This window comes from Podarcis erhardii (assembly GCF_964252035.2).
Source record: "Podarcis erhardii genome assembly, chromosome: 5".
Lineage (NCBI taxonomy): Eukaryota > Metazoa > Chordata > Lepidosauria > Squamata > Lacertidae > Podarcis > Podarcis erhardii.
The window spans coordinates 63548203-63574355 of record NC_138509.1 but is presented as its reverse complement, the minus strand read 5'-3'; the positions used below and the strand labels follow the sequence as shown (position 1 = coordinate 63574355).

Sequence of the window (26153 nt, the reverse complement as noted above, 5' to 3'; positions counted from 1 at the left end):
ACTACTGGGAAAACCATGGCTTTAACTATACGGACCTTTGTTGGTAAGGTGATGTCTCTGTTTTTTAAGATGCTGTCTAGGTTTGCCATCGCCTTTCTCCCAAGGAGCAGGTGTCTTTTAATTTCATGACTGCTGTCACCATCTGCAGTGATCATGGAGCCCAAGAAAGTAAAATCTCTCACTGCCTCCAGTGAGAGATTTGTATATATATTGTATATTTGTATATATAGCTCACAATATATATACTGCACTGAAGAACCTGGAACTCTAAGCATTTCTGCTAAAGCACCGCAAAGAATTCGCAACAGACTGTGCCACATTGACCAGCAGGGTCTGAGGGGGGCTTGCAAGCAGGTTCACTTTGACAGGTTGACAAGACTCCTCTGTGATCAGAAACCCCATGTGACCTGATCTCCCTGTCCTTTCTCCCTGATATTTGCTTCCCAATGCAGAGGGACTATTTTGTATTAAGGAGCATTCAGTGTAGGGCTGGACCAAAGTCTACCTCCCCCTTTGTCAGACCTCTCCACCCACCACTAAGAAGGATGGGAGGAGAATCCTGGAGACTGTCAGATGGGGTGTTAAACTAATACCTATAGTTTACAAGCCAGCTGAGGATTTATTCCCTCCCCCCCCCCCCCGTCCTCTTAGCAGTCCCCCTACTGCAGAGGCATGATTTGAAAATGGGAACTGGAAATGTCGTGGTAGCATCTTTCCCAGGGACATTTCTGGGCCAAATTTCCAAAGCATGTCTCAGTGGTAGTGAGGCTACCAGGTGCACTTTATCATTACTTGAGACAGCACGCACAATGGGTTTTTTTAAGGAAAGGGGAGAAGAAAAACCCAACCCTTGGATATGTTGTAAACTGTGAAGTCAGAGGTAAGCAGTCCTTTTTCTGGTGAGGTCCATATTCCCTCAGGTTAATTTCTCAGAGGCTCCATATGAATGATGCACTGGAACCACAGTCAAAAGTGAGCAGTGCATCTCTCTCTCTCTCTCTCTCTCTCTCTCTCTCTCTCTCTCTCTCTCCTATTCCCATTTTCCCATCCTTGCCATCCACAAGAAATTAGGCCAAGAGCTATAAGAATGTAGGACACACTGTTTCCCACACCTGCTACAAATATTAAGCAATACCCTTACTCAAATGTTCCACCACACTACTTTAATAGTCACCTTCGCTCTCCAAACTCCAAAGTTCATCTTGGTCAGACAATCAGCACAGCCCCAATTCAATTAAATGAGCCCCCATCTTCAAGCTGAAGTGGTACAAGCCTTATCTGAACTGGGCTATACTGTGTTCAAAATAACTGTTACATTATTTATTCCTAAAATACACTGCAGATTTTCTCATTCACTTTCTTAGCTATTGCCGATTTCCCCTCTACCCCACCTCAGTTTCTCCAGAAATTCTAGAGGCCGGACATCCAGAATGTTTCCAATGCAACAATGAACCTGAGGGAAAAAATAATTTTCTGTAAATTCCGCTGTATTGGAGCAAAGAGAAAAATGAAGCTCTTTTGTGCAAAATTAAGAATGTATTTATACAAACTGAAGTGGAACTGTGTTGCCATCTAGTGGTTTAAAAAGTCACAATGGGACCCTCTGAAATGTAATTTCACCTTGTGAATTAGCTGGGCCCAGGACCTCAGAGAGCTCCTGTACTTTCAAAAATTGTAAACACTGCGGCATTTAACCTCGTGCAATTTTGACCATCAAAGCACGGCCAAAAAAAGAGAGGGAGAAGCTGTACTTGGGCAGTTTCCCCTTTTATATGGTTTTGAAATTATTCTATATGTGAATCCAAATTATCAGTTACTTCTCAGAGCAATCCTATGAAATAATCCATTGCATATCGATTGACCCTGAAGCTAAGAAAAAGTCATTTGTCCAGTGAAACTGCAACATAGCTAGGATGTGAACATAAATTTTAATTTATCAAACAATTCCTCGCATGTAAGTCTGCATCCAGCACAGAATGCTTTCTCTTAGGAGACTGCTAAGCCCTTTGTGACATCAGAGGCTGCAGGGACACTAACCAGAGAGAGTCACACAGACACACAGAGCACACAACACAGATAGGCTATGCATGGACTCGGCTAGGCTACAGGGCAAATCAAATTAGACATATCTGAATATATTTCTTGGCGGAGAATGACATGAGTGAAGCAAAGGTAATGTTGATGCTAATGAGCAAGGGTGGGTCTCTGCATGCCTGCTTATAGTTCTGAAGCTCTATAATAACTGTAGTTGTGATGGAGCATGGCACTGTGTGTAACCCACAGGCATTGTTGAAAGTGAGCCCTTTGGGGGAATCATCGCAGCTCAGTGGTGGACTTCTGATTTGCATGCAGAAGGTTCTACATTGGTGGATTGTGAGAGAGGAAACTCTGCTTTCCTTTCTCAAAGTAGGCTAAGCAGGACCCCTCCAAGAACTGGGTGGTGGTGATGGTTGTTGTGATCAGGGAAGTTTCTGCTTCTTCAACTGCTGCCACTCTTTGTGTAAAGTGACAGGAAAACCTACCTGGCTGAGAAATGAGACATGCGTTCTCCTTAAAGCTTATGTTGAAGCTATGATAGCAGTCCCTGTAGGTAGACCTCTAAGCTAAGTAAGCTACCATTTAGCACCTCAGATTAAGAGGAGCCTCTAAATAAAAACAACTGAATTTCAGGTTTACATAACTGGTTACAAAATACAGTGGTACCTCATGTTACATACTTAATCCGTTCCGGAGGTCCATTAGTAACAGGAAACCACTCGTAACATGAGGCGCACTTTCTCTAATGGCACCTCCCACTGCTGTCGTGCCACCGGAGAGTGATTTCAGTTCGCATCTTGGGGCAAAGGTCACAGAAAGGGGCATCTACTTCCAGGTTAGCAGAGCGTGTAACCCGCAGCATTCGTAAGGGGGATGGTACATAACACGAGGTACCACTGTAAAGAAAATGAGAAAAACAAGGCTCTGTAACTGACATTATCATTCTGTTAATGACAAAAATAATGTGCAAGGCATATTGTGGCTCTTTTGGAGGCTCATGGTAACAAACTACTGAGGTCACCTGAAAAAAGATTGAATGAAAAATATCAACAGTGAACTCTGGACAACAATGCTACAAGAAAAACTGTCTGCACTAAGCATTATGTGCAATTATTTTGCTTCTGGAAGTTAAACAAAAATTCTAAAAGAATGTCATTTCTGCCAGCAGATTTCTGAAGCCATTACAGCTGTCAACATAGGAACCAAAAATGCCAGGTAAGTGTTCTTAAGTTAAGGGAAGTGGGGTCAACCGGAAGGGGAGTATGAAACAGGGTGGCAACTTACACATCACCCAAAAAAGAGGATTATTTGTATACATTTGCATGTGTTAAGTTAATGGTCAGAATTCAACATCTGGAGATTCTCCAGACACACTGACCCATGCTGAGCCAATTTCAAGGGTGTGCAAGAAGCCAATTTCAAGGGTGTGCAAGAAGCCCTGTTGCACAAATGGAAATCCTTCTGTAGGTCTTCCACTTTAACTTGAAAACATTTTCTTCTTAGATCCCAGGTTTGCAATAACTAAAGTACTGCATATTATCTTTTAATATCCCAACTAGGGACAGTTGGATAGCAGCAAAAGGAGCCTCCATCTTCCAGTCCAGGCATACAAATATATGGTTGAGAGAACAAATTAACTGCCTCATTACGGAAGGGAACAACATCAAGGCAAATATTTTGGATTTACAAGGAGCTATGAAGAACATGAAAGCTGAGCTCAAAAGGCACGTGTCAATAATCAATGGGGTGTTGAGCGAATGTCTGATTCCAGCTTGGGAACAATTATTTTCCAGAAGCTTTGAAGCTTACCAAGTTTTCCCTGGAAACTTCACAAAAATATGTTGCATGCTATAAAACCACAGTGATGTGATGAGGGCAATTCTGATGGTTGGTGGGGTTTTCTCCTGGTTAACCAGGTGGTGGACCCTCCTCTGGAAAATTCAGGTCCTGTCACACACATCTGGATTGCATCCAGCAGTGGCCTCTGTGGTGGGAAAGAGCTGCCCTCCCAACACTGATATCATTGTAGTGTAGTTATATGGGTCCCAGTGATGGTGAAAGAGCCCAATGGTCCACTCCAGGGGGAAATGACACACTTGAGCATCTTGCCCCATCATCCCCATTGGGAAAAGATGCTCTTGCGTCATTTCTTGATGCAGGTTGCAGGAGCAACCCTCCTCTGGTGGCTGCTATGTATGTACTCCCCCTTTCCCGGTTCAAGTCTTTTATTTTCCTTGGAGGAGGGGAACGAGATAGCAGGCACTAAACACTCAAGGGGGGCACATGCTTTGGAGGGCAAGCATTTTGGTTCTCGCCCAACACTGCCTTCCTTTGAAAAGTGTCTGGGAGCTTCATTTGGTGCCAATACAGCTGCAGGAGCTAGAATGTTGACACGATTCCAGTTCTCAGTTCATTCTGATGGTTGGAGGTAGTTGGACTTCTGGATACCAATTACTGGAAACTGCAGGAGGGGAAAGGGCTCTTGTGCCCATGTCCTACTTGCAGGTTTCCCACAGGCATCTGGTTGGCCACTGGATGCTGGACTAGATGGGTCATTGTCCTGATATTATGTTCTTATTTGCCCTATACCACTTCATTGGCTCTGGATTTGTTTCCAGGGACAATTCAAAAGGTTGGCTTTGACCATAAAAACCCTAAGTGTTCTTGTTATTCTTGTTATTTATTTGATGCCTTACCTACCTTTCACTGTAAGGTCCTACTGTGGATTATATTAATTTTAAATTACAATATGAAAATCCATTTCAAACAAATTACAGTCAAAAGAATGTGAGGTGGGCTTTTGCACTAGTATTATCTGAAGGATAATAATTTTCCCCCATGGCTTTACCCCATGTGACCCAAACTTCATGTTCTGACTGTCTAGTGAAGAGCTGCTCTATGCCCCACACTGAGCTGATGGCAATATGGCAGGTGAGAGAGGGTCTTCTCAGTGGTGGCACCTGGGCTTTGGAGCCCCCTGACCTGGGAGAGTTGGATTATGTCCCTCCCCATTTCTGCCTTTCCTGGAGAAGCAAAACTGCTGCCGTTGCTCAGATGAGCAATTGATTAAAGCACTCTCTAAAATAAGCTTAACTCTTAGTTTCCCCTGTACTTAAATTTTTTTGGATGGTGCAACATTGTTGCTATTTTAGATGTTATTCTTATTTAAGTAATTTGTATACTTCTTTATTCATCAGTGGTTTACTGTGATAGTTAGCTGCCTTGATGGTCTTATTTGCTGCAGAACAAGGGTACAAGGGGGTACAAGTCTTTGAATTATTATTATTATTATTATTATTATTATTATTATTATTATTATTATTATTATTATTATTTTATCAACACTATCATCATCATTACCTCAACCATATACAGGATAAAGCATGCTGAAGAGAAAATAACCTATTTAGAAACAGAGATTGAAGCCACAAAGAAAAATCAGGAAGAAGAGACTGTAACAGCATCTTTAGAGGAGCAGTATCTTAAAAAGCTGGTAGGCAAAAGAAATCTTCCTGATCAGAGTTTAAAGAGTGTGTGCATGTGCACACACACACACACACACTGCATGTCATCATTAAAGCAACAAAACCCAAAGATTTGTTGGCTAAGTGAACACTGCCTGGTGATATTATTCCATAATCATTTTTTAAAAAAGAAAAACTGTATTGGTTTTGGACATTTACTAGTATGGTATTTTCCATGGAGTCAGTAGCCTCCATCAACAGCCTTCACCAAGCTGATGACTTTCAGATGTTATAGACTACAACTCATACTTCCGTGTGGCTTCGGGATGTTGTAGTCCAAAACATCTGTAAGGCACCACCTTGGTCAAGGCTGTCCTGCCATGTAGGTGGCAAACCAAAAGTTTGTGTATTTCTACAGCATGAATACTTCACTTAATATAGATTCCATTCTATAGGCCTCACCAGGTATAGACCTATTTGTATTCATCATGTTTCATCTGCTGTGCAAAGAATAACTTACACAAATCTGAGGGAGAGCCTTGTGAATGGGAGGCTCATTCCCTACAAATAAGGAGATTGCAAAAGCAATTGCCTGGAGGCTTTCCATATTGCCATCTGCGAACAGCTATTTATCACGTGGATCCTCTGGTGTTTCCACACACCACTACAAAACAGGAAAGAGGGAGGACTGCAGCAGACGACACTTGCTGTTGTTATGGCATCTGCCTGGGCTAGCACAGCACAGAAAACCCATTTTGCATCAGCCCAATCAAATTCAGCAGTCCTAGAACATTGGAGAGTTAGGACTTTGAGTTGTGTGTGACACTTTCCTGAGTGTTTTCTTTAATTTGTAATGAATTGTTGCATCCCTTCAGCTGCAGCCCAAAGAGTCGGGTATATATCAATCTTTGCAACTAACTGTGGCAATTTCTTACCCTCACAGGAGAAGGATAATGAAAATTTACACTTGAGGATCTTCATGCTTTCTGAGAAGGTACACCAATAATCAGATAGGTTTCCTCTGAATTCCATATGTGCACCATGTCCTATCTTTCCCCATGTTTGTGAATGTGCTGCAAGTGTATAATTCACAATCACTGCATCAACGTCAAGCCACTGAAAGTGAGTCGAGAGATGAAAAAAATAAACGCAGGTTAAGTAGTGGGCTGGATTTCTGATGAAGTATTCTCACCTGTAGCGGTTGGGTGGGGGCGGTGATGCTCACCTGATCTGTCACTAGTATTGCTGAGCTTCCTGGGAGGGAGTTGGGCAAGGCAGTGCAGAGGCTGGCGTGGTGCAAATGCACCAGAAGGAACACTGGATGTGTTTGTGCCATGCCGGTGTGTTTACACCATGCTGCCTTTCTGCCCCGCACTAGCCTGGTAAGCACAGTGAAATTGGTGGCAGGAGGTCAGTTAAATGATGCTGCTTCTCCCCACTGACCACTACTGATTTGCACAATTGCTATTGTCAGCTCTGCATGGGCCCACCCAACCCACATTCTCAACATACCAGTTTGGGTGCATCAACCAGTCTTGGTGTTGTGCTAGTCCTGAATAACTGCATCAGATTTCCACTCTGAAATGAAATGGAAATGGAAATTGACACTGTTGCATTAGTGTTTGTTCAGTCATGTCAAAAGAATCCCATTTTTTTAAAAAAAATAATGTAATACATCTATTATCTCCCTGGTGCTCATCTTTCTTTGTTGTATGCCTGTGTTGGCAGCACCAAAGCCTTTTTAAAGTAGGCATGAAACAGCATGCATATCTGAATATCTCCATTGTGTGCTCACTTGTTGTAGAAGTCAATGTTATGCTTGAAGCTCTAGGCTTTGACAGACCGCAGTCCTTTCCCCTGCATAGCTTTGCAGTTACTCTTTAATTTCTACTGGAATAAATATTAGTGTTATTTGATAGACATTGTTCCACTCAGTCGTTCTGAAACGGATGTCTAAAGCAAAGCCAAAAATGACAAAGCAGATCCATGATGGTGATTTCCCATTGCTTTTCTTTTGCTTACAAGCACCCGCACTGGGACTTAGGGATACAGGACACTGCCTTGCACCAAATCAGATCTTTGGCCAAACTAACTTAGTATTGCCTTCAGTGATGTCCACAGCTCTCCAGGATTCCAGGCAGAGGCCTCTCCCAGCCTTACCTGGTGATGCCAAGGATTGAACATGGGCCATTCCGCATGCAAACCAGACTCCTCCATTGAACAACTGTCCTTACCTGACTTCCTGGAAGTTGATGGATGTGGCCTAAGTGAGGGGGTTTTACCTGTTCCTCCCATGACATTGCCCCATTGCAACTCCTTCCTCCCCACCTTGAAGCTCCTCTTAACTCAACTGAGAGAAAAGACCACTAATTAGTGAAATGAAAGAAGGAAGGAAGGAAGGAAGGAAGGAAGGAAGGAAGGAAGGAAGGTCCTTTATTAGGATCACCAGGGTCATCTCTGATTTGCCCTCTAAACACTGAGGTTGTAACAGAATAGCAAAGAAAGTTTGGGCTGGCCAGTGCATATTGGTGAGAATCTGAATATTTGTGTGTTTTGTGCTCCAAACCAGAGCTCAGCATTGACTGCGTCGATGAAGATCAACCAGCAGAGTTACCTGCAGCTCTGCTGCCATGTCAACAAGCTAAAAGTGAGTAAGATTATAGAACCACAACAATAAAGTAAGGTTGGAGGAGGAAGGTTAAAAGAAGTGCCCACTGGAATTAATACAAAATACATGGGGGACAATACATGGGCAATTGAGAAAAGGAGATAGCAGTATTTGTGAAGGTAGCATATATACGGGGGAAACGAGAAGATTTCACACATCCCTGTTTTGGTCACCTCCGCATTTCCTGTTTATGTGGAACTCCAAATAGATGAAGTTCATTTGCATCACTATGCTAAAGTCTTCTGGCTCTGCACACTAGCACCTGGGTATGACAGATACAGGGGGGCCAGTTGAAAAAGACGGCAGTCCAAAATATTGACAAGTCATTTTCATTTTGTGCCATTGGGGATTTGGATGATTTTGAGGATGCAATCCCAACCTCTCCCCTCGACCACAAGGCTGTGAGACCACAGCCACATATGCACCTCAGTGGTTCATGATGGCCAAGTTGGAAGGTGGTGTGTATGTGAAGAAGATCAGTGGGCCAGCCTAGAGCTGTCACAAAAATGAGGCCCAGATTGGGTCCGATGCCATTGTGTGATGGTAGAGAGACTGGCTTCGAATCCAAAAGATCCCATGCCTGCCCAGCCCCTCTCCACCCCACTTTGGGGCTTTTGCTGGTTACTACTAATAAGAATTCCACTGACTTCACTGCTATCTAGCAGGTGGAAGTGCTACACCAGTGGTGTGACTCTTGGGTCACTCTGTCGTCATCGGCTGGTGGAAGTCCAGCTTAGCCTGCAGAGCTGGGCATAGAGACACCTCTACCCTACCCAACCTCAGTAGGACATAAATAGGGTTTGGATTGCTCTATTAGTGTCCATCAGCTTTTTAGTTCAACATGAATACTTTAAAATGACTTCATCTAAAGTAAATATATATATATAAAAATGTGTATACTTTGCTATATATTGGCACTCACATGGATTTCTGATGAGAGGCACAATCTGTTGAGAAGGTCTCCAGTACAAGCAACATTGACTTGTTCTCTCGGAAGGTGACCATTTCCTTTCACTGAGGATTGAATCTCCTGGCCAGAGTGGAAAATAAAAGTCTTACATGTGTTTGCTTCAGAGATGTTGCCAACTGAAAATTTATATATTTATTTTTAATTAGAGAGAGCTCCAGGAATGCAAACTGACCTGCGGTGAGGAGGATGAAGTTTTTACAAAGGTAAACTTAATTATCATATACATAGGAGACAGGCCGAGCCAAAGTTAAGCAGTTCTGGGTTCTGTTGCTTTGGGCTAACCCTCCCGTTGAAATCAATTAGGCTGTAAGATACACAATTTTGCCCATGGGCTTATTTATTATTTATTTTCCTGCATTCCACCTCTCCTCCAAGGAGTCCAAGATGGGTTTCCCCCTCCCCATATTATCTGCATAACTGTTACAGTTGCTACAAATGGAATCCCTGACCTGAACCCATGTGCAAAGTAGAAAAATGTTTCAAAGCTTCACTGGAAACAGTTTTAAAATGGTTACAGATAAACAATAAAAGATACAAAATAATACCTCAAGGACCGCTTTTCCCCATATGAACTGACCTGAACCCTGTGATTATCATCTGATTAACATTCTATGTCCTTTTAAATGTGTTTATGGAAGGGGAGTTATTTGGTGTGTGTTTTTGTTTTTATTATGTATTTTGTGCTCTCATTTTGTATTTTTGTGTTGTGAACCACCCTGAGATCTTTGGATGAGGGGCGGTAAACAAATTAAATAAGTAAATAATAAAATAAGTAAAATGTTGCTGTTTAACAGCGAGCAATGCAATCCCGTCTTCTTTTTAGTCTTTAATACTGTTTGATATACTTTCCTCTATCTGGTCCCAGAGAGAGAGCCAAAGCAACTTGTTTCTTCATCCCTGCAGAGCTTAGCCGCTGCTGTGGCTGCTGTCTCCATCAATGAACTAAGGCACTGAGTTCTTATGTTCCATCTTCCTGCTGTGAGAGCTCTCTGCTTGGCTTTCCAGTGATGAGTCATCAGTTAGCATAAAGGCTGAACGGAAACCATCCAACCTTTCCTGGCACATTTGCCAGAGTGAAACCTTCTCCCTAATGCAGACTTCTCTACTTTGCAAATGCAAATTTTAAATTAGTTTTTCAAACTTCAGTGCATACCAACATTACTTTTTATGCAAATTAAACTTATCTTTAGTGATAACAATCCTGTGATGTAGGTTAGGTTGAGAGACAGCGAGTGTCCCAATTATATACCCAGTAAGCTTAATGGCTGGATTGGGATTTGACCCCTCATCTCTCAGGTCCTAGTCCAGCACTCTCTAACCACTGCACTAAACTGGCTGAAGCCGCATCATCCCAAAGAAGAAATACCCATCACTTCCTTCTCCTATCTTCAGCTGATAAAAAACTATTTGACTTTTAGAAGACATCTGAAGGCAGCCCTGTTTAGGGAAGTTTTCAATGTTTGATGTTTTATTTTGCTTTCAATATTCTGTTGGGAGCTTCCTGGAGCGGGGGGGGGGGGGGTGTAGTAGGCAATGGAAGGTTGACATTAATCAGGCCCTCTTTCTTGTTCAATGCTCAATCCCAAATCCCAAGGCTTTCAAACTAAAAGATAAGAGGGCCAGATTGATTTTCAAGGTGAGCACCAGGCTGCTTGGCCGTGCCTAGTGGTGTCTGATCTATCCCTTGAATATTGATGAAACACCTGGAATTGGTATGATCATACTAGGTAAAAATTGTAAGTGTTCTGACTGAAAACTCAAGGCAAGAAGGATTACAAGGATGGGGCAAAAGAAAAAAGGCATGTTCTTCTTTTCCAGATGAAACACCAAATCTGGGAACTGGAAGAGTATATACAAGAATACAAAGTGAAAATACAGGTATCTGTGTGAAATGCTTAACCATTGATGAACTGAATAAGGAAAGCAACAGCTGCCTAATTTAGGTTGCAGCACTAAACACACTTACCAGGGAGTAACCACAACTGAGCATGGTGGGACTTACTTTTGAGTAGGAGTGCAGGAAAAAAATTGATTCAGTGTGTATTTAAAGCTGTATCTATCACACTCACACTTTCCAAAACAACACGCAAGCCAAAACACAATTATCTTTTGAAATTTACACTTATTCAAATTTGGCAATGCAATTCTCCAGCCAATGTTTACAAAAATGCATATATTTAGGGGAAGTGTGAATAAAATATATTAGTGAAAATAGCATACAAAAATGCATCATATTCAGGAATATTGCTTGCAATAATTTGTACACTAGTGAAAGCTACATGCAACAATGTGTTGTTAGGAGAAATTCACACTAATTTTTCATGAGAATGTTCTTTTCTTTAAAAAATTACAGTTACTTTAAATTGTGGAGAACTGAATTTTATAGTTGAAAAATGAGCAACTGAGAGAACTGAAATGGACACATCCACCCCTACTGATGAGTAAACATGCATCAGAAAGTACTACTTTGTTTGATAATTCTGAATATTTGGATTTGGTATTTCTCCATTGGTTGTTGGGGAGGAGAGGCCATAAAATGTCAAAGCAAGGAGTGCATAACAAAGCAGATGCATAACATCTGGAGGGCAGCAGACCAGCTACCCGTGGAATGTATACAAAATTGCTCTAGGTCTTGATCTGTGGGGATTACCAGAGATCTCTGGGGGGAGGAAGAAGAAACAGAAACTTGAAGGGGACTTGCTGATTATTTTGTTTTCAGGTTCTTCAGGACAGAGAGAAAAGCCTGCAGGATGAGCTGTCAGCTGTTGCGAAAGACAAGGTTCGGTAAGACTCCTCTATGAGTCCAATCCTTTCTGCAACCAGTGTCAGTCCTTGAAGCATATCAGATGAATCAAAGTCATGGTAATTCTTCTACTGAAGAGCACAGCTTTCAGCTGTAACATATGTAATACTACTGAGCCAAAGAGACAGCAAGGAATAGCTGAGGTTATTTTATGACTGCAAGCGGTCAAGGAAACAGCAGATTCATATCATTTTCCTGAGCTATATTTGATGAGGCTGTGCCAGGGGTTGACCCAGAAGGTGCAGTCTACTATCCAAGGTATATATGCTGATGGAAGTGAACCTTTGCACAATGCAAAACCAATTTACTGGACCAAAGGCCAGTAAACTCATCACTCTGTTTTTATCTGGATCCATAGTTCATTCTTCACCAGATATGTTTCAAACCCAACCTTTCAAGTTTTAATCACTCTGGTTGGCCTGCTCATTCATGAATTGCTTATGTCACCTATGTAATTTCACACATACACATCACATGGTCTGGACTTAAAGTGCATTGGGCTAGGCCATGACCTCAATGTAATTATCTCTGGCCAGGCACTCTGTTTTTCTGTAACCCTGCTTTTCCCTGGCTATGGACTCATTTATTTTATGTATCTCTAATGTCCCTCAAAAGACAACAGAATTACCACAAGCGCTCCTCAAGACTGTCCCTCTATCACACTAATTTTTCCACTTGCAATGGTGTACAGTGGTACCTCTAGTTACAAACTTAATTTGTTCCGAAGGTCTGTTCTTAACCTGAAACTGTTCTTCACTAGAGGAGTGCTTTCACTAATGGGGCCTCTTGTTGCCACTGTGCCCCCACAGTTTCCGTTCTCATCCTGGGGCATAGTTCTCAACTCGAGGTAACTCTTCCAGGTTAGCAGAGTTTGTAACCTGAAGCGTTTGTAACCTGAGGCGTTTGTAACTCGAGGTACTGCTATACGTCTCAGGAAAATGCCAGCAGTTTGCTTTGTGCTGATGAAACAGAATGACATCATTGAACTAATTAGAAGAGAATGCTCCTCCTTTTGTAAAAGGAAACTATATGGCTCCACAGACAGACTGCTTATGGGCCATCTTTGTGGTAATACAAGTGCTCTCAAAGTTATTCCCAATTTCCTCTTTCTGATTCTCCAGACATCCTGGCTACCTTTTAGCCATCTGGCTCTTCAGAGTTCAGTTCAGTTCAGAGCAGTCAGTAATTGATTTTATGTTTGATGAAATGGCTGCTTGAAAGTTTGATTCACTGTCAGCCATGATCTGGGAAATAAATTCATAAATTAAAGGGATACCTCATTTTCAGAAGCATTTATTATGCACTTCCACAATGGTCCTCACAGTCAAAGGGAACTGCTTCATAAAGAACCCACAGAGAATCTACATTGTATCTGAAAGAGCATTAACTTATTAGGAGTTAAATTGAAAGTGTTTTACTTTGCATCCTAAACTATTATGCATGCACTTAGCCACTAGATTTGCAAGAGAAACCTTTTTAATCTTCTTTTTCCTTCAGTGATTTGATGTTGGGCCAGATATTGAGCTTGAACTCCAATACCACAAACACATATATTTGTCTGCCTTGTTAAATAAATGGGAGGAGGGGAACAATCTTTTAGTTCTAATTCATAGTCGTTAAAGGGAGTTTTATCATCATGTACATATGTACTGAAAAAGGTGGGGCAATCTATCCTTTGCCACATTTTAACCATTATAACCAAACCATCCTGTTAATGTGGATGTGTTATGCTTACAATGTGATCTTCAGTCATTCTTGGATTTTGGTACATCCTGGCTCTGCATGTATCATGTGTAGTATGCTAAGTCAAAATAACTTCAGGATCAATCCATTTCTAGTCAGTTTCACACGTGTTTATTCATAAACCCATTCCATCAATGTTTCCACATTAATCTCCTAATTCTTTTCAAAATAAAAGCTATGCAAATACAGAGGTGTACATAAATTCATATTTTATCACAAAACAATATTCAAGCATGTACAGTATTTTATTTCAATATAAAATATGTATTTCAAACCTATTTTATCCTAAAATATACATATTGGTACGTTATTGGAGTGAATAACTGTATAGTAAAATTTGGTGAAATCTGAAATATAATTATGTTCTGATCTCTGCATTAGTCCCTGAGGAGCAAAGGAGATCACTTCACTTAAAATTGTGGATGAATTGAAAATCTCCTACATCCATATGTCATATATTACATGGTTCTATCATGAAATGTTGGTTAGAAGGCTGCCAGCTCCCTCAGGGAGAGCCACAATCTGGCTTATCCACGTGCCTTACAACATTTTCTTCTTCAAGGAACCAGAGGAATTTGTGCATTGCCCTGTTTGGGACTGCAAAGAGGCAGTGGCGTAGCGTGGGTTGTCAGCACCCGGGGCAAGGCAAGTAATTTGCGCCCCCTAACCCCTGGATTTTAGCACTCAAGTGCGAGCGCGCCCCCCCAGATGTTGCGGCCGGCCCCCCCCCTGCACCCCCCACGCTACGCCACTGGGGCTGGGGGCGAGCGAAGGAGCCAAGGACCCCCCCCTTAAGGCTCAGCAGGAATTTATTAAATTTATTATTTGCGGCGCCCCCGCGGGCCGAGGCAGCCGAAGCCCCCTCCCCTCGGGCGCCTCCCCGCCCCCTCCTCTCCTTGGGCTGTAGGTGGAGCCCGCGCTCCGAGGCGCTCCAGATTGGGGCTTGGCGAGCGCCTCTCCTCCCCCCCCCGGCCTGGACCGGGGGCTTCCAGCCGCGCTCCGTCCTCGCCCGACCCCCCCCCCCAGCTGAGAGTTGCGCTGAGAGCCGGAGCTAGCGGCGCCCCCTTCAGCCGGGAGACCCTCGCCCGCCCGCCGGCTTCCTCTCGGAGGGTGTTGGGGAGCGCAGGGCGCGGCGAGGCCCCTCGGAGCTCTCCTCCCCCCCAGTCGGCAGAAGCAGCCGCCGCCTGTGGCTGGGCCGAGGGGATGGCGGCGGCGGCGGGGTGCGGAGGTGTTGGTGCCGGCGGCGGCGCTGCTGCAGTGAGTGGAGCGCAGCCGCAGCGGTGGCGGCGGGGGGCGCGCGCGCACTAGGGCGCAAGGGTGGCGGGGGCGGCGGGGGCGGGGAGGCCGGCGGAGGAAGGAACTTGTCCCTTCCCTCTGGACTCGCGCCCCCCCAGAAGTTGCGCCCGGTGCGGCCGGCACCCCTGGCACCCCCCACGCTACGCCACTGCAAAGAGGACATTCCTGTAATTCAGAGAGACAGAATAGCTGCTACAAAATCTGCTAATGATCCAACCTTTTTTCAATTATTTCAGACATCAGAGCAAGTTGCCAGGCAAGTTTTTGAACCTTCACCCAAAGAGCTTGATGTATGAATTGGCCAGGGCTGAACTGGTCAGTAATCTTGATTTACCCAATAAAGAGAAAGCTATCTGGTCAGTCTTGTGAGCATGAATTTTAGTTCATCGATCAATAAACAGGAAGGTTTTGATTTTATGCTATACATAAAGTTGACACAGTTATTGCAGATGAACCCCACAGGGTCAGGCCAGCAACATTGGCGGCTTGGTTGACCCTGGTGTTTGGATGTGAAGGTAGAGGTAATGCTATTTAACAGCTTCTGAAAGGAAGGAGATGTGTGTTGCCTGCTATGTGGCCAATGAATGCATCATAAGCTCACATTCTACATCATTGATGCTTTGTAGTAGTTCTCTTCTTAGAAAGCCAAGAGGAATGCACTGTCCTACAAGTTCTGGCTTATCAGCCTGATCTTACGATCTCCTCTGCAGTGGCAGCAAAGCACAGAATCTGGTACAAGAGCTTAGCACTACTCCAAGGGAATGTTTTGTCATTTTGCTGTTGGTCTGTGACCCAATTTCAGCCTCTGTGCTGTGTTTCAATAACCCCCCTCCCAAACATAGGTGTGGCACTTTTGCTGTTTTATTAGCATACTGGTTATATACCTTCAGAATTTGAGGCAGCATGCCTCTGAATGCCAGTGGCTGAGAAATAACAGTGGTAAGGAATCTCACTGGCCACTTTAGGAAACACAGTGCTGGACTAAATAGGCCTTTAGGTTGATTCAGAAAGGGCTATTCTTATTATATATTGCTCATCACTAGCGGTTAAAATAGCCATAGGTGCTGTTCTAACTGCTGTAGTGCAAACTTGGGCTTGCCTCACAACAGCTGGCATGGTGGGAGAAGTTTGTGGTTTTAATTTGGCGGCATGGCTATTCTGGCAACTGATAAATTGCATGGCTAGCCAGTTCCATTTTCCTCACTTCACTTTGGAGAGTCACACAATTTAGAACCTTAAAACTCCCAGTAATGAACTGCTTTGAGTACCTTGTTCATTTACTACTACAAGCGTATGTGTGATGGAGGGGTAACTTTTTCCAACTATCTTTTTAACTACAGGAAGAAAAAATGCGAAGAGAAGAGAAATTTGTGAAGAAACAGCTTTGTGGTGGTAGGTTAGTGAAGAAAATGTTTACTATTTGTCACCACCTTCTCACTTTTTAAAAACACTCACCCATAAATGTATAACAATGCAGACATTTGCAGCAATAGCCTCTGGCTTGTATTTCATGTGCGAGATAACGATCTTGATAGCTTGATCGTTGGAGCCGTGTACTCAGACAGCTTTACGATCCCAATCAGTCATTTGCAGCGTCCGGCACGCTTCCTTCTAGCTGCGCACCAAAGTCTGCTGTCTCTTTGGCCACGGCTCAGCAGAGTAGCACACAGCGGTGTAAAACAGTCTTTTTCTCCCTTGCTCCATGCAAGCATACACAGACAGATCCGTCTATTTACAGCTTTTATTCAAACATTTGTCCATCACTGCTTGCAGCCATGTTAAAACATGTCCGTCTCTCTCAAGACACACAGAGAGAACAACAAGATACAGTCTCCTCCCAGACTCCTCCCAGCTTCTAAAGCTGACGTCGGAAAGTGACGCACAGCTCAGAACACTTAACCAGTTAAGTTCTGAACTCCCACACACCCCCTTGCGTCGCTTTCTGACAAAAACTGTGTAACATCTTCAGCAACACTCTGTGAGATCAATCCCTTCCCCAATGCCTTGCGCCCTACCTTGGCGTACCTGTTGGGCATCTGTGGAATCACCTCACAACTCTCAGAATCGCACTGTGCGAAACTTACCCACGTACCTGTGGCCTGGTACCTCTCAGGTGGAATACCCTTGGTTGTGCGACTGGATCGCCTAGGCACAAACTCTGGTGTTTCCTCTGGCTCACTGTCACCAGCAGGTGTGTCCTCTGCATCACGGGTTTCCCCCTCTGACTTAAAGCGTCTTCGAATCCTTTCCATTACACTTACAGGAGAACTAGGCTCACTCTTGGGCTGTCCTCTCCTAACAACTTGTGGAGACGCCCCACCCTGCTCCTGACCCTGGTCAGTGACCTGGTCGTCATCAGCAGACTCAGCCTCTTCTTCCTCCTCACCAGAACTGTCCTCTGGATCAGAGAGACATTCTGAAAGAACATCACGCCTGACAGGAGTCTTTGACTTTACATCCTCCTGACAGAAATCAGCGTGTTTACTGATCAGCACCTTACTCTGATCACCTGACGGATAAGCAAATCTCCATGCACGAGCGTCTGGCTCATACCCACAGAAGATCATTTTCTGGACTTTGGCTCCATCTGGCCCTTGCAAAGCCTTAGGCACAGGGACAACCGCAGGAGATCCAAACTTGCGCAGAAAGTGAACCTGGGGTTTGCGGCCATTTAACAACGAGTACGGTGTGTCACCTACCAGTGAGTTGTAGACACGATTCCAGGTAAATGACACACATCGGATTCCCTCCAGCCAAAACTTTGGAGGTAACCTGGCTTCTTTCAGCATCACCTGTCCAGCCTTAACCAGAGCTTCACTTCTCAGCTCTGCCACCCCCCTCTTACTGGGTGAAGTAACTGTGTGACGTATCCCTCTTCTGTGAAAGAACTGCTGCAAAGCAGAACCAGTGTACCTATCATTTCTGTCACTGATGATCCCTTGAACCCTGGTGGAGAATCTCAGTTCCACCCCCTCAATCCAGCTCTTGATCAGCTGTGCTGCATCCTCCCTGGATTTGAGACCGTGAGTCCAGGTGCTCTGCGAAAAATCATCCAAAAAAGTTAGCAGATACCTGGCCCCTCCTAGACTTGGTTCCTTGACAGGACTGGCCAAATCTATGTGAACCAGCTCAAAAGGTTTAGTGGCAACCCGTTCCACCTTTGGGTAACTGCACCCTTTCACCTTTGCTTGCTTGCAAGTGTCACAGTTAATGGCACTTCTGCAATCTCGAATCTTACAACCTGTGGAAACCTCGGGTAGAACCTGCAAGTCTTCTACAGAACCATGAATGGTTCTCCCATGCCAAACACAAGCACATGACACATGAGCGGGACCTGTAGCACGCTGGTTGGGAACTGTAGCACGCTGCGCCTGTGCTCTCTCAACCTTCCCCTCACCCCCAAGAGACGTCTTAAGAATGAAAAGATCATTCTGCCCCTTCTTAACCTTGGCAAGTAACCTCCCTCCTCTGGAGATTGTGCAGACATCATTTTCAAAACAAACTTTGAACTCCTTACTTAACAAATAAGGCACAGATAACAAACAATGATCCCCCTCTGGGATAACACAAAACTGCAGCGTCTCCTGCAAAACAGAAAGGAAAACGTTAGTGACAGTTTTAATCTGGGTTCTCTGTCCATTTGCGAACATAACAGTTTGTCCGGCCGGAATTGCCGTGCAATTCCCCATCTTGACTGCAGATGTCTCTGGAACCATGTTGCGGTTAGCTGCTGAGTCAAGAACAAAGGCCATTTCAAAACTTTCCATCCTGCCGTCTTCGAACAATGCCATACTCGCAGAGACTTGATAAGCCCCTTCCTGCTGTTTACCACGACCACCTGGCTCAGTTCCACGCCTGCCTGTCTTCCCAGGCCTGTTGCCATGGAAACCCGCCTGGTTCCCATGAGAAGTGTCCTTGCAAACATCCTGCCTAGGCTCTGTGCTCCGGTGGGGGCAATTGCGACGCAGATGATCTGGTGAGTTGCAGATGTAGCAACGACGAACAGACAAGGCCTGAACCGTGCATTCCGCTGGCCTGGCTCCGCCCTTACTGCCAGAGCTCCCGGTGCCAGCTTTGCACTCTTTCTGTCGTCGTAATTCCTCATCCTGCAAACGTCCTGCCACGTAATTCAGAGTCAAATTCTGGGGATCCATTGACTCCAGAGTTAGACACAGATTGTCATAACTCTTGTCCAGAGAGCTGAGCAGAATGTACACCTTCAGCTCCTCTGAAAAGTTGACTTGTAACAGTCTCAGCTGATTAAAAACAGCTATCATATCAGTTACGTGCTTTCTGACACTATCCCCAGGACGTAACTTCATCTCAAACAAGCGTCTGGTGGTGTGTATCTTTGCCCCAGCAGTGGTTCTGTGGTGCACCCTCTCCAACGCTTGATAGGCTTCACACGCATTCTCCAGCCCCTCTACCAAAGGCAGCTGTGAGCCATCCAAGCTCAGCACAATAGCTCCTAGAGCTTTGTGATTGCGTCTCTGTGAGGCGTGGGCATTCTGGATTTCTGCCGCTGAAGCTCCCGCCGCTGGTGTGGGTAGGGGGGGTGCCTGCACAGCCTCCCACAGCCCCCTCGCCACCAGCCAAGCCTTCAGCCTCCTGCTCCATTCCTGCCAGTTCTTCCCGTCCAATTTTTCAAAGGGAACCGACCACGATTCGTGGCTTTCTGCCATGTCTTCCCGTTCTCCCAAGGGGGCCCAAGCTTACTTACGATTAGGTACAGCTTCTCTGCCTCACCCTTCCGTGGAGAAACGACAGCAGCTGCGTCTCAGCTTTTAGCTCCAGCCAGCTCTCTGTATAACAGCAGCAATCTTGCCTCTCGGAAGCAGGCAAAAACTCCCTCTGCTTCCCGGCATTAGGCTAGACTCAAGGAATGCAGCTTCCAACCTCCAGCTAGCTTCCGTGCCGACTTCAAAGCGTTCCTGGAGCTCACACCGACTGTTTTACGAGCGTTTACTGACCTTCCATAACCTGTGCGAGATAACGATCTTGATAGCTTGATCGTTGGAGCCGTGTACTCAGACAGCTTTACGATCCCAATCAGTCATTTGCAGCGTCCGGCACGCTTCCTTCTAGCTGCGCACCAAAGTCTGCTGTCTCTTTGGCCACGGCTCAGCAGAGTAGCACACAGCGGTGTAAAACAGTCTTTTTCTCCCTTGCTCCATGCAAGCATACACAGACAGATCCGTCTATTTACAGCTTTTATTCAAACATTTGTCCATCACTGCTTGCAGCCATGTTAAAACATGTCCGTCTCTCTCAAGACACACAGAGAGAACAACAAGATACAGTCTCCTCCCAGACTCCTCCCAGCTTCTAAAGCTGACGTCGGAAAGTGACGCACAGCTCAGAACACTTAACCAGTTAAGTTCTGAACTCCCACATTTCATATAGTCATATTACTTTGGGAAATGGGAGTTTGTCCTCATTATTTATGGTGAGACTGTGTGAGACTTCTGCTTGGATTTTCATAACTCTATGATTAACTGGTTATGGTACCAAATTCCATAAAATAACCAGAATCCAGAGGTGGGTTTTACCTTTCATCCCTGGCAGTACTGCCTGTTCCAAACAATGCTGGGACTTAACAAACCCAGCAAGATTCTGTTACAGGTTTGGAAACCTTCATTAACCACAAAACTGTGAAAGTACCACTGGCAAAAGGGAATAAGAGAAGAAGAAACTCCAGATGCTAAACAGAGGGCATTGAAAAGTACATATGAATGCAGACAATGCAAATAAATAACAATGACTTCCTTCCACCCATCAAGATATGTGGAAGAAGTACTGATGTGTGTTTTTTCCAATGGTTGTCTAATACTGAAACTGTCCATTTTCTGATATGGAGTAATTAATGTTAGAATTCCTGCTCCATGATTGCAGTCCTGGGATTGTTGTCTATCACATGATGGTGTATGTTTTGACTCCACAGAGTGGGAAGTGATGGAGACAAGATGTTTGTGTTACTGTGTTCCGTGAAGTGGGACTATTGTCCTTTGTGCTTTTTCTCTGCTGTCTGATGCTTGAGAGAGAGGGAGCCATGTTGCAGTGCTCCGTGTGTGTTTATATGTAAATAAAGTAGATTAGCCAAAATGCTGAGTTGCTGAGGTCTGTTACGCAAGCTGCAAAGACTCTGCAGATCCCTAAGTGTGCCGGTGTCTGTTGGCATCGGTTGCTGTGATGTTCGGGCTGAAGAAAGCTTTTGAAGCTCCCAAACGAACGACCAGGAGGGAGAGAACATGCCAGTTGGGCATGTGTCTCTACCAGGGTCCTACTCAAGTGTAGGATGAGCTCCTGACAATTAATAGGTATAACAAATGAGCAAGGTACATGGAAGGTATTATTAGGTGTAACCAACCCTGTCCACCTGGTATTCCCAGGCATGCTACTTAGCATCTTCTACAAATCAGGCCCATTCAAGGTAAAAAGAAAGACACTGTCAAACTAGGAGATGTGTACAAGCAAGCATGTAACTGGGCATGGAGGGTACAGGGATGGGTGAAGCTGCAAAGCATATTGTTCATAATCTCTGAAGCATGTTCTGAAGTACTTAACAAATATCATCTCCAACTTCCAGTGAAGAAGGCTAGGGTGAGGAATACTGACTTGCTCTAAAGTGGCCTCCCAATTTTTCTCACAGGCCCATATAAGTTCAGCGCAAACAGTTGGGCCTGGTGAGCATTTAAGGTCCCCAACCCTAATCTGCAGGTTGCCTTGTGATTGGATTTTATTCTGATCCTGATGTGATCTGAGGATGTATTTTAATTGATTGTCTGATTTTATGTTAATGCGTTATACATTTGATGTTAGCCGCTCTGAGCCCGGCTTCGGCTGGGGAGGGCGGGATATAAATAAAATTTATTATTATTATCATTATCATTATCATTATTATTATTATTATTATTATTATCATTATCATTATCATTATCATTATCATTATCATTATCATTATCATTATCATTTCAAATAACTTTATTATTGCAGGGATTTGAACATTATTCTGCCACATTCAAATCAAACATACTAGCCATGGAACCATACAGATAGGAAGGAATCGAATGGTCCATTGCCATGTTCATCTTAGGCTATTGTGGTATTAGATGTTTAAATAATGGTGTTTGTGTTATATTTTCCTCATCTGTAATTGGAATGCAATGTAAGCCTTGATTGGCTTGAATGTATCTTCATTTTCAGCCAAAATGAATTTCTTCCAGTTAAACGCATTACAAAACCAACAATCATAATGTGCTCAGATAATACGAAAGGGCCCCACAGTGGTGCTTTTAGTGTCGCTTGCTAAAAACCCTTGGAGTCAATTCTCCTTCATTAAAAGCCCAAAGTTCTCTCTGGTTTGAGTGACAACCTTTCAGAACCTGCTTATGTGCTCATTTTGCCCCATCAACAGATTGTCACTTGGGACCAAGAGAGGACAATGTCACCCTGCCTTGTCTTTATAAACTGCAGGCCTCTCTTTTCTTATTTCACAGGACAAAGATCACCTGGGTCTTGATAGGCTTGTGGCACTTTGCTGGTGTCCTGCTGGTGATTGTCTTGACCGTCCTGCTAGTCACCGTCTTCATCCTCACTGCCTGCCTTTCCAATCACACAGTGACAGAGGCATATCAGCGGCCTGTGTGGCAGTTCCTGGACTATTACATCCAACCATATATGCAACTCTACAGCACCGGCATCTTACCAAAGTGACCTCAGGATTGGAAGAAGCTGCCGACTAGAGAGAGCCTGTCATTATAATGTATCTCAGAGTGTGGATAAAGCTCATAACCTATCAAGGTTTTCTGGTGTGTAATGATTTGGGAGTGTAATTCCACACACACACACACACACACACACACACACACTGTACCTTACCCATCACTGGAGGCATGCTCAGTTTGTGATATGCCAAGCCAAATATAGCACAATACCGATGTAAGGGCAGGCTGTCCTGGGCGCTATAAACATCCTGGTTTTACTTCCTGTCTGGAGTATAAAAACAGAGGCAGATTAAGCACAGCACATGCAATGTTATAAATTGTATAGGTATGCATTAACAAACTACATACGATCTTCACTGGAGATCTTAGCATGCATTGTGCCAATGTGCTGTCCCATGTTTCCTCCTGCCCTTCTATTTATCTCTGTGTATATAGGACAATAATGTGCTTGGTGTCAATTTATCCTTCTGTCTTTTTCTTAGCCAGAGTTGGGGAGAATCAATCTGCTTCTTTTCTTGATTATGTAGAGAGGTTCACATTACAAACATGTTATGGGGAATAATGATGCCCCATCTATGCCGCACCTCTTAATACAATATTTGTAACATATAATATTAACTGAACTATTGTTGCATAATCCCTGTGCCATTATTATTTATCCATTAGGCATAAAACTTCTAGATATCATATCATAGTATATGTTTGCCCTGTTATGCTTGGCTGCATTAAGACGTCCTACATCCTTTAGGTGTTTTTTTGCAACAGGATCTGTCTCATGTTGAAAGCAAACATGGAAATATTCTACAACACATGATGTTTCAGCCAGCTCTCTTCCAGAAAACACCCACTACCTACCTATACAGTGGCCAACATCTGAATAAAACCAGATTTATTTAGCTTCAGTCAGGTCCCGATATTGGAGCATCCTGGATAGTGCAAGGTTGCCAACTTTACTAGTTTGGCCAGTAAACTGTTCTGTCAGAGAAACAGCACTGGGTTCAGAGAAGCCAGTAAACTTCAGATTCTGACAGGCAGCAGACATGATCCAGCAGCTTCTGTCAGATTTCACCCATAAGTCATGTCACCAAGATTTGCTCTGGCTCTAGCCCCGATCCACCCCATTCATCTTGGCTTTGCTCCTAAAATGGCTCTGCTCCTCAGTAGTGTGCAGTGATATTTTTAAATAGAGGGACAGTTAGGGCCAGAGACACCAACTTGCAAATGCGATGGGGGCAGTCTGTCAACGTTGCATGTGTGAGCATTGCACCTCCCTCTCTAAGCTGGACAGAAGCTTCCTTGGCTTTGGGAAGGAGGTGCCCCATACTTTAATACTCTAATTTACCAGGAACATTTTGGGAACTAGCCTAGTCCCCCTAAGCCACTGACCATATGCCACTGGTAGCTTCTCACTACTGTGACATTTTTACCAAAATATGCTTTAAAATAGAGCTTTGTTGGTATCAGGGTGGAAGAATGTGGGGTATACAGGCCGAATTATCAGGATGTGAGAGCCTGCTCACACCTAGAAAACCACCACTACCTATTCTAGCACAGGGTTGCCTCGTACCTCCTTTCCTTCTTACCAACAGTTCAGGGAGTGGCACTACAGGTCACCTTCCTCCTCTTCAGCCTCAGTTTTGCTCTTGCAGAAGAAGAGGAACAAGTAAGATGGAGACAAAACTAGAGTGTGTTGACTCTGTCTCTCATGAGGAGATTTCACCCCTCCCATATCCAAGAATCTGCTGATTCTCCAGAGAGGAGGGGGGGCTTCTGCTCTCTACTTATTCCGCTCCAGCACCACATCAAAGTGTCATTGTGTCGGGGAGAGAGACTGAGTGTTAGAGAGAGATCGTGTGTATAGATAAGGTTGCTGCTAAGAGCAGCTGCAGACACTCAATGCAGTTCAGCATTCATTTTATGTTTAGACCTCATTTAGCTCTGTATATAGTTGTGTATTATAGTTGCTGATAGAATAAAGAAGATATTCTACAGAGCTGCTCTCCGAGTTGTTTATGCTCTGCTATACTCTGCTGTGCGACGACTGTCTTCTTGTGGAAGTGAATCCGGTGCCTACAACTCTAAGCTGTGAGTCCACAGCACTTTGACCTGTTCCTGTGCAGAAGGTGGTCTCTGGAAGTGCTACCCAGCTCGCCTAGCCCAGTCGGGGCTGAAGTGGATGAGTCCAGTCCGTGGCACTGGCTCAAGGGCGATGCTGACATCTCATTGGCTCTGGCTTCACCTACTATTGGTCTACCTGCCTTCTGCCCTGTGAGTCCTAAAGAGCAATAACTACCACTATGTACAAATAACTCATTCTCCAAGTGCCAATTCTTATGTAGCCAAAATGACATCATCTGTGCACAAGACAGAGGTATCAGAAAGCTCAGGGGAACCAAAACAACTCAGTGAGGACAGAGAGAAAATGAGGATGAAGGCAGCATTGGGACATGGGAGCTGCCTAGCTCCTGAACATGCACAGTCTGTAAGGCAAAATTAGGTTATGGGTCTCACTTCTTAGAAGGCTAGGCACCATTTCTTACTGTTATGTTTGCCATCTAATGCTTGTAAATAACATAACCATTACACATTAAGTGTGCTTGCTTGGTTATTTAATTGGTTATCAAAGCAAAGATAAGATTTAATGGAAAGAGCTTTGTTGCAATATGAATGGATTAACTGTGAATGGAAGAAATCTTATCACATGGCAAGCTTGTGGGCTGGGAATGATGTCTCAACAGGCCACGTAAATTGGTATCTGAGCCTCTCTTACACATAGGAAGATGAGGGTTGTATTATGCTGCATTTGGCTTGCTTGACACCACAACAAGCTTGCCATTATTTTATATAATTAGTTCTGTGTCCAAAAAAAATCCTCCCACCTTTTTGTAAAGTGTTCTCCAACAATTAATGAGGAAAGAAATTGCGTTTGAAAATTATCAAAGCAATTAAGGCAGTGACTTGCCCAACATCACCCAAGGAGTTCATGCCTGACGAGGGATTTGAAACTAGGCCTCTATTTCCAGCAATCTGACTAGGTCAGGGCTCAGCAACCCACAGCTCCGGAGCCGCATGTGACTCTTTTACACCTTTGCCGCGGCTCCAGGGCGGATACTAGCGAGGGGAAGTGGCGCATTGTGTGCCCCGACACTCCCCACTGTGGCGGGTGCTGTACTGGCTGTGACGTCGCATGGGGGCGGTGCGTGCATTAGTCACGCACCGTCCCGACGTCACCTTCCTGCCCGCTGTCAGATCGGAGGGCAGCGGTGCGCATGCAATGGTTTTGCAGCTCCCAGGTTTTTTTTCTTCGGAAACGGGTCGAAGTGGCTCTTTTTGTCTTAAAGGTTGCAGACCCCTGAACTAGGGAAACCCACAAGATCATTGATACACTCTAGCCCCCTTCATAAGTTATGCCTCCAGTACCCATGTGTGCTGCACATAGACGTCCACA

General features: G+C 44.3%; 1 protein-coding gene across 7 annotated transcripts; it reads left to right on the top strand.

Annotated features, from left to right (window-relative positions):
* Positions 1-2032: 2032 nt before the first annotated feature.
* LOC309343248 (uncharacterized protein) lies at positions 2033-22780 on the top strand. Of its 7 annotated transcripts, none has more exons than XM_081864518.1 (12): positions 2033-2172; positions 3206-3252; positions 3597-3761; positions 5413-5530; positions 6445-6495; positions 8071-8148; positions 9286-9342; positions 10958-11017; positions 11859-11923; positions 15218-15237; positions 16322-16373; positions 22478-22780. In XM_081864518.1, exons 1-12 carry the CDS (start codon positions 2158-2160, stop codon positions 22692-22694), a joined length of 945 nt encoding a protein of 314 aa, XP_081720644.1. In that variant the 5' UTR covers positions 2033-2157; the 3' UTR covers positions 22695-22780. The 7 variants fall into 7 exon arrangements, with proteins under 7 accessions (XP_081720644.1, XP_081720645.1, XP_081720643.1 ...); XM_081864519.1 differs by having other exon boundaries at positions 15218-15241; positions 16326-16373; XM_081864517.1 differs by having other exon boundaries at positions 15218-15296; positions 16322-16377.
* Positions 22781-26153: the final 3373 nt, after the last annotated feature.